This window comes from Dipodomys spectabilis, unplaced genomic scaffold, assembly GCF_019054845.1.
Source record: "Dipodomys spectabilis isolate Male_0828 unplaced genomic scaffold, ASM1905484v1 ptg000215l, whole genome shotgun sequence".
NCBI classification, from domain to species: domain Eukaryota; kingdom Metazoa; phylum Chordata; class Mammalia; order Rodentia; family Heteromyidae; genus Dipodomys; species Dipodomys spectabilis.
The window spans coordinates 10,605,678-10,614,758 of NW_024870892.1; the positions used below are offsets into that span (position 1 = coordinate 10,605,678).

A 9,081-nucleotide genomic window follows, 5' to 3' on the forward strand; every position below is an offset into this window, starting at 1 on the left:
GAGCAAATCACCACTAAATGTGCACTGACAACCATGAAAACAAAAGTCCTACAACTCAGATATTCCAGGACATGTGGAGGGCCTCTGTGAGGATGTTTCAGGCCAAGTGGAGGTAGAGTTCAGCGAAAGAGACTGCAAGTACAAAGGCCCTGTGGTACATGGACCCAGCACACTCAAGAACAGATCATGCATTCCAATGAGGAAGGGAGGGGAAGATAGAGAGGAGGCAGTGGGGTCTTGAGCAGAGGAGTGTCGTGAAATACCAGCTCTTGATGACAGAGGTCTAAATGTATTTTATGGGCTCACAAATTCATTCGCCCTTGGCCCTGGGTCCTGTGAGACCTGGGCTCCCTGCCTCCATCCTGTACTCTGAAGTCCAGGTGTCTGGTGCCCTGGTGAGAACAGCTATTACCTGTACAAGTTCAGATGCTCAAGTTCTCCCTGCTTTGCAGGCGAGGAGGAGAGCAAGATCACGCTGTGGCCCAGCCCAATCCCATCCTGCTTTTCTTTTTGCTGAAAAGTCTGAGGTACTGTTGCAAACAGGGAGCTGGAAGCTCAGCTCTGACTCCAGTGGAGTCAGTCTTACTCCCCTTTTTTTACCTTCTGCTATTCAGTCAGCCAACATTCCTTGGCCCAGCCTGTCCTGGGGGAGACTTGGGATGGGTGTAGGAGAGTCCTGAGTTCAAGTTCAGAGTCTGTGCAATTTAGGCAAGATATGTCCTGCTCCCCCTGCCGTGGAGGCTTTGTGAGGCTCTAACAAGGGCCTTGCTATCTGTAGACACCTGGAGCTTACAGGGAAGCTGTGGGCAGGATCCTAGGGGAATGAGGGGAATCCTACTTGGGGGTTTTCAGACGGGCTGTTCCTCCAGCTCCTGGAGCCACCTTCCCTGCTCTGATGGAGAAGATAGTATAGAAGTGATCCCTGCCAGAGCCTCATGAGCACACATGGCCTTTTTGGGACTGGCCCTGGATCTTGGGTCCTGGGGCCCTGGGTTCTGGCTCTTTCAGCCATCTGTACCTTTCCAAGCTTGTGTTGGATACTGCTGGGATCCAGGCATCTGAGAATCGCTCCTCCTGCCAGTCCCCAGCTTGGGGCTGGCGCTGAAGCCACCCAGCATGAGGTGGCACGACTCAGGGCCAGTCAATACCACCTGTGCCCCCTTTTTCTTAGTGTGCGATTACAGCTGCAACACCCTCTCAGGCTCCAGGAAGGCTGGGCATCCTGGGGATATCACACCCTTGCCAGCCCAGACTGCTCAGTGTTTGCCCACTGCCAGCTGGGTGGGCTGGGCTCCCTGGCCTCTGTGGCAGCGTCCTCAGCTGTCATGGGGCGGGTACGGGTGAGTAGGTACTTTTCATCTCAGGGTTCTTTCTCCAGGTGTGAAGGAGGTAGGGGTAGGGGGCGGGACTTCCTGTTGGTGATGTCATCTTCTGAGTTTTTCCAGGACTGGATCATGGCTGAGACTTGATTACACTGTAGAACATCTGGGGAACAACGGTAGCCCACACTGACCTTGCAGGTTCTCTGCAAATGCTGGGTGCTTGGCAAAGTGATGCTGGTTAGGCACCAGTGGCTCATGTCTGTGATCATAGCTACTCAGGAAGCTGAGATCCCCACATGGGAGGAGCGGTGCTGCTTCCAACTTAGCGTGAGTGCTGGGCTGTGATCCTCAAGACCTGGCCTTGTCACTCCCCAACTGTGCAATAAACAGGGGGCTCTGAACCCCTTCCCTAGCCCTGGAGGAGTTCACTGCAGAACTGAGCAAGGGTTCTCAGGACCGTTGTTGCACAATTGTCTGACTTTTTTTTTTTTTTTTTTGCTTTGTTTTGAGACAGGATCCCAGGCTGGCCTTGAACTCCAAGCCTCCTATCTCTGCCTCCCGCACACTAGGATGACAGGCGTGCACCCCCATGCTTGGTGTCTGGCAAATATTTACTGAAGACCCTTCAATTTGCCCAGAGCAGGCCTTGGGGACATTATAGGAACAAGATCTCCATGGTACTTTTCCTGTTGGCTTCTGGCCCAAAGTGGGTGGGACCCCTCTCAATGAATCCAGCTGAGATGGCCTTCTTAGGGGTGATCTCAGCTTCTTCTGGCCTCCTGCTCCTATCTGGATGATCAACCTCCAACCCCACTTGGCTTCCAGGATGTGTGGAGGTATCAGGGGACAGGACCTGGGTCCCACACCCACTCCTCAGCTGATAGGCAAGCAGTCACTCATCCTGCCAGTATTCTAGCATGGGTCACGGTGGCACTTAGGGACATTTCTGGAATATGGGTGGCTCTTGACAATCATTAATTTAATAAAGCGCCAGATGACTGCTGGGTGCCAGTTGATACCTTATCTTTTTGGCTTGTCAAGCTAAGGCTGGTCAGGGAAGTAGCCATCTGGGTTCTGGAAGAGGAAACTGAGGCAAGAGAGAAGGGGAGGGTCAGGTAGCAGTGAAGTCTGGGGCTAGCAGGAAAGGTCTGGCTACCTGGAGGGCCTGCTTGGGTCTGAGCCCTGGACACGTCCCTCTTGGCTTTACTCCTATCCCGAGTGGCTTGGCTGGTTGCCCCCTCCTTCCTCTTAACATTTCTCTGGTGTAGTTTGTATGTGTGCGTGCACTCACGCCACTCCCCCCCCCCCCAATGTGCATGCTAATACTGGAATTTAAAATCAAGGCCTGGGTGCTTTGCCTTAGCTTTTTATTTGCTCAAGACGGGTACTTTTCCACTTGAGCCACAGGTCCACGTCTGGCTTATTGCTGGTTAATTGGAGATGAGAATCGTAGACTTTCCTGCCCAGGTTGGCTTTGAACCTCCATTTTCAGATCTTACCTTCTTGAGTAGCTAGGATTACCAGCATGAGCCTCAGCGCCCAGGTTTTGGCTTAATCTTTATATAGAGAGAACAACACTCACCTTCATCTACATATTGGGGACAGCAATAGGCTGAGGGGCTTGGGGGCCTGGGGTCCAAAACGTGGGACAGACTGGGCAGGGAGTCGGTCATTAATAATCTAACATGCTCACAGAAGCTGAGGAAGTGGTACCCAAGCGGTGCCCACCTGGCCAGGTGATGGAGGTCCCTCCTCTGTGCCCAATTAGGTGCTGGCCCCGCCCCACGACGCTGATTCAGCCCCGTGTTGGCCCCGCCCCTCGCAAGGACCATCTTAGGCCCCGCCCCCATGTCCCCACTGATGCAGACATGCGACCCCGCGTTTGCCCCACCCCCGCCCTGGGCCCCGCCCATCAGAGGCACCGCCCCCTTACCCGCCCCCGACTTGAAGCTTCAGCCCCGCGCTGGCCACTCCCCCGGGTCACCGCCCCTCCAAGGCTCCGCCCCTCCAAAGAGGCTCCGCCCCTATCCGGAGGCCCCGCCCTGCGGCGGGGGCGCGGGGCGGAGCGCGCGGCCTCACTCGGAGGAATACGGCCGGGTGGGCGGTTTCCCGCCGAGCGGGCGACTGCGCTGCCACCTCGGGCTCGGAGCTTGCGCTCGGGCCTGTCGCCGAGCCTTGAGCGGTCCAGAGCCACCGCGGTCCCGCCGGCAGGTGAGCCCAGGGCCAGTCCCGGGGGCGGATCGTTAGGACCCCAGGCCGCAGGCGAGTCCGGGGGTGACGATCCGCTCGCTGCGCCCGGGACCCCGGGACCCCACCGCCCTCCTCCCCCATCCCACGCCGCATCCGGGAGAAGCCACAGGTGGGTGACCGCTGGGGGCGGGGCCGGGGCACCTGGGGCCCGCGCACTCCCGGGTCCTCCCCGGGGGAGGGGGGGCGGGTCGAGAGCGCGCTGGGATCGGGCGGGCGGCCGGGGGGGGGGGGGCTGCGCCCTCCCCCTCCCCCTCCCCCGCGGCCGGGAAGTTGAGCCCCGGCTCTCTGGGAAGAGGAATCCGGGCCCCACCCCCCCAGCGGAGGCCACCGCCCCAGAGTGACCGTCCACCGCCCCTGCTGGCCGGGGTGTGGGGGGGGTCTGACAGGTGCCCCCCTCCCTCCGACAGGTGCCCGCCCCTGACCCCCTCCCCCTTCTCTCCCCAGGCGCTGTGTGCGGCCCCTTCCCCGGCCTCGGGGCTCGCTGTCCTCATGAAAAAAACCAACATGTGGTTTTTGGAGCGGATTCGGGGGTCTGGGGAGAATGGTGGGGGTCGGGGGCTAGGGGGCGAGGCCGGGGACAAGGCCTCCAAGGGGCCTCTGTATAGCAATGTGCTGACACCCGACAAGATCCCCGACTTCTTCATCCCTCCCAAGCTGCCCTCGGGCCCCTCCGAGGCCGGCGAGGGCCAGGCCGAGCTGGGCCCCTCCCCGTCGGATCAGAACCTGGCTTCGGCCGCTCCCCGCCGAGCTCCGCGGAGCCCCCGGCTGCCAGCCAAGCTGGCTGCGGAGAGCCGCAGCCTGCTGAAGGCAGCCACCAGGCATGTCATCCAGATAGAGAGCGCGGAGGACTGGCCGGCCGAGGAGGCCACTAACGCCGACCCCCAGGCGCAAGGCGCCATGTCCCTGCCCTCGGTGCCCAAGGCGCAGACCTCCTACGGCTTCGCCACGCTGGCGGAGAGCCCGCACACGCGGCGCAAGGAGTCCCTTTTCCACAGTGAGCACGGGGCCCTGGCCCAGGTGGGCTCGCCGGGTGCGGGGCGCCGCCGGGCCGGCGGCAAAGCCAACGGGGGCGAGGGGGGCCCGCGGGAATCCGGGGGGGCCCTCATGAGCCCGGGGCGCTATTTCAGTGGCGGGGAGAGCGACACAGGGTCCTCGGCCGAGTCGTCTCCGTTCGGGTCCCCTCTGCTGTCTCGCTCGGTGTCACTGCTCAAGGGCTTTGCCCAGGACAGCCAGGCCAAGGTGAGCCAACTCAAGCACTCCGTGGGCCGCCACGGGTCCCTGTCCGCCGATGACAGCACGCCCGACACCAGCCCCGGAGTCCGGCGGCGCCTCACTCGCCGGGCCACCCCAGAACCTGGCCCCGAGTCCGGCCAGACCCCTCGCGGGGAGCACACGGTGCGGATGGGGGTGAGGGGCAGCGTGCGGCTGCTGGCCGAGTACGAGGCGGCGCAGGCCCGGTTGCGCGTGCGCCTGCTGGCCGCCGAGGGTCTGTACGAGCGGCCGTGCGACGCCCGCAGCATCAACTGCTGCGTGGGGCTGTGCCTGGTGCCCGGCAAGCTGCAGAAACAGCGGAGTACCATCATCAAGAACAGCCGCCACCCCCGTCTTCAACGAGGACTTCTTCTTCGACGGCCTGGGGCCGGCCAGCGTCCGGAAGCTGGCCCTGAGGATCAAGGTTGTGAACAAGGGCAGCAGCCTGAAGCGGGACACGCTGCTCGGGGAGAAGGAACTGCCCCTCACCTCCCTGCTCCCCTTCCTGTAAGGCCAGTGCGCCCTCGGCCAGGGGCAGGAGGAGGGGACCACGTCCCCTGTACCTGGGGCGGTGGAGGCAGATCAACAGGCTGGGGACCCGATGGGGAGATGGGGTTCACTCAGGCCGGGCTTGGCACTAGGGGGGTCCCTAGGGGCACTGATGCTGACCACAATGTCCTTCCTTCCTTCCTTCCTTCCTTCCTTCCTTCCTTCCTTCCTTCCTTCCTTCCTTCCTTCCTTTCCTTCTTTCTTTCTTTCTCTCTCTTCTTCTTTCTTTCTTTCTTTCTTTCCTTTCTTTCTTTCTTTCTTTCTTTCTTTCTTTCTTTCTTTCTTTCTTTCTTTCTTTCTTTCTTTCTTTCTTTCTTTCTTTCTTTCTTTCTTTCTTTCTTTCTTTCTTTCTTTCTTTCTTTCTTTCTTCCTGGGGCAAAGGAAGAGCCCCAGAGTTTCAAGTGTTGTGAAGGACCCAGGGATTTGTGGGGTACACCAAGATTGCTCTTCCCAGGTTGAACGCAGTCTTTCCCTTTGACATGTGGGTATCAGCTTCTTCCCACATTTTTGCCACCACCCCATTCTGTCCTGATGCCCTAAAAACTCTTTATGTGTGTGTGTGCTGGGACTAGGGTTTGAACTCAGGGCCTTGAGCTCTCATTGTTGGTTTTTTTGGTGTGTGTGTATGTGTGTTGTCAGTTGCGGGGTTTGAACTCAGGGCCTGGGCGCTGTCCCTGAGCTTTTCTGCTCCAAGTTAGCTCTCTATCACCTGAGCCACAGCTCCACTTCTGGTTTTCTAGTGGTTAATTGGAGATAAGAGGCTTACAGACTTTCTTGCCTGGGCTGGCTTCAAACCATGACCCTCAGAGCTCAGCCTCCTGAGTAGCTAGCTAGGATTACAGGTGTGAGCCACTGCCTCCTAGCTCACCTTCCCCCCCCCCCCCCCCCCCCCACTCAAGGATATCTCTCTGTCATTTGAATTAGAGCTCCACTTTGGGCTTTTTACTGGTTAATTGGATGTCAAGAGTCTAACAGACTTTCCTGTCTGGGCTGGCTTCAAACCTGGACCCTCAGATCTCAGCTTCCTAGGTAGCAAGGATAAACAGGCATTGAGCCACTGGTGTCCAGCTGCCCTGAAAGCTCCTGATGACACCATCTTCTGCCTGCGATGTTCACCAGACTGAAGAAGGTTTCCCGCACCACCCCTCACCCCCCTTCCCTGGCTCTGGGCAATCCCTTGCCATCACAAGGCTGGAACGGCTAATGCCTGACAGCACAACCGCCAGGCTGGAGCAGGGAAGGCTTCGGAGCTGCTCAGGGTGGCAGTGCTCTGTGGGCTGTCTCCTCCAGGCCAGCTCCTCAGCCTGGGCTCCTCAGCTGCCAGCCTGGCTGAAGCCTCCTGCCAGAGGCTCCCCTCCCCACCCCTCAGGACCACCCCTCTGTCCTCCCGGCCAGCCAGCCCCCTTGGCCAGTGCCCCTGGTTCCACCTGTGTATGGAGGATCTGGTTATGGCAGGCAGGTCGAATGGCTCAGGGGCAGGCTGGAGGCCCTGGGGGTGGAGTTTATGTTGTTTGGGGAGTTGGACAGCTGTGCAGGGCAGGGCTGTGTGGATTCTCGCTGGAGTTCTGCCACACTGTAGGATGCAGGTCGGAACAGGCTGCCTGCTGGGCCCACGGCTGTGGGGTTCAGGATGCGCCTTTGTCAATCTCTTTGCTAGTTTTGTACCTCCGGACTCCTAGGTCTCACTACAGAGGGGTTGTGGGAACTGACCCCCACCCAAGACCAGAGGGAACCTATGCCCCCTGCTGTACATCCATGAGAGAAATCTGTATCCCCTTGAGACAGAATGAGGGGGACCTTGAAATGGGTCCCTGTGTTGTGGGGGACCCCTGGGGCCTGGGCTGGTCAGGCCGGGGTGGTGGGCAGGGGGACCCTGCATGGAGCCTGTAACTGCCTTGTCTATTCTCTGACCTCTGCCCTGTTCCCCTTGGGGTCCCCCACACCCCCAAGCGCGTTTTCTACATCTCTGCACCGTTTGCTATCTTTGTGTTTGAAGTTGACTGTGGACGAATCTTTATGACACCTTCTTCCCAAATGTGTTTGTTTATAAAATGCTGTTTTTAGTGCAATAAAGGTGTTTCGGGAATGTGGGGGTGGCGGTCTGCTCGCTCTGCTGTGGAGTAATAGGGAAGGAAGTCTGGCCTTGAATTCCGGGGAGGCTGGGTAGGGAAAGTCCTTTCGGGCTGCCTCCTCCACCTCTGCTGCTGCCCGGAGGGGAGGGCAGTGGGGAGCCTGATGCTCAGCAGCCTGGGCGCTGGACACCGACCTCAAGGGGGCTCTATCACAAGCAGAGCTTTCTAATCACAGCCGGAGTCAGCTGACCTTGGCTCCTGCCCACAGGGGGACCCTCCAATGCTATCCACTGTTAAGGTGAGGGAAAGCCCCTGGTCAGACAGAAGCCAGCTTGGCCTGTCCTGTCTGGTGGTGTGAGGGGAGGCTGGACTTCACTTCCACCTTGGGCAGGGAGGGTGGGGGAGGGGAGTGGCTTTTTCTCTGCCCTCTCCTGCCCCCATTTTCCCGGCACATCACACTGGTCTCTAGCCTACCCAATTCCCCACTGGTACCAGGAACCCAGGGGCATTGGGTGAAGAACCATATCTGCAGGATGTCAAGGGTGGGCACTGGGTGGGCGGCCAAGGTCCACCCTGCCCTTCACCCCTTCACTGGCCACTGAGTCCCGTGGGCTCGTGCTGTGGCCTGTGGATGGGATCTGATGTCCCCTTCTGCCTGCAGGGATTCTGGGATTTCTCTTCCTACTCTAGACAGATGAGGGGGTGAAAGAAGGCCCGGGGTCCTAGGGCTATAGTGGGGAGCACTGGGCTGGCCGAGTCCATAAGCCACTGGGCAGCAGGGAACTGGGCCCAGGTTTTGCTTCCTGACTTCTGGCTTAGTACAAGGGGACCCACCTGAGCCATCAGGACAGGCTGTGACCCCTGTGGTCTTCTGGGGTCTTATCCCTGACCTCCCAGGATGGGACCCGGTGACCTCTTCTGACTCCAGGCTGGGTTGTTTTGCTCACCGTCTCCTGCTGAGACCCAGATCGCTCAGGAAGCAACCATGGACCATCCATGGACTGTCCAGCAGGATGTGGGCCCTCAGCAGGCTCTTTCCTGCTGCTTGTCTGTCAGATGAGCCACGCGATGAGGCCCAGCGGGTCCCAGGATGTGTTGCCAGGGCAACCGGGTTCTGCTCTTCCCCACCGGCCTCTCATCCCCAGGCCCGCAGTGTGCGTGTGTGTGTATGCGCGCGCGCGTGTGTGTGTGCATGCACACACACATTCGAGTGCTTGATTGCATCTGTGTGCCAAGAAGATTCATGCCGCCACCCTGTGCCTGTGTGTGTGTGTCCGTGTGTGTATCCTACGGGTGTTGGCTCATGACCAAACAAGTGTACTGATAGCAGTGTGTCCAGCACGCATGTGTAGCTGTGTTACTGTGTACACACGTGTCTGCATGTACCGTGAGAATGTTGGCGGCGGTGAGTCATTATCGTGTGCATTTGTGGGGCTCTGGCTGTCCCCTGCCCTCAGATCCTCTGGAGGTCACAGGAGTGTCCCTCCTCCTGCCAGCCCCTGGCCCTTTGGGCCCCCACCTCCTCCTCAGGCCACACCCCCAAGTGGATGCACCCCTGCACACCTGGCCAGTGTAACTGCTCTGCCAGAAGATGCTGGCTGGAGCTGAGCTCTGTCCTCTGTGTGACAATGTCCCTG

General features: G+C 59.4%; 1 protein-coding gene across 1 annotated transcript; it reads left to right on the forward strand.

Annotated features, from left to right (window-relative positions):
* The first annotated feature begins 4,061 nt into the window (after nt 1–4,061).
* C2cd4c (C2 calcium dependent domain containing 4C) lies at nt 4,062–5,334 on the forward strand. The gene is given in 2 exon segments (XM_042697329.1): nt 4,062–5,171; nt 5,173–5,334. Coding segments are annotated over 2 exon segments (1,272 nt in total).
* The last annotated feature ends 3,747 nt before the right edge of the window (nt 5,335–9,081 follow it).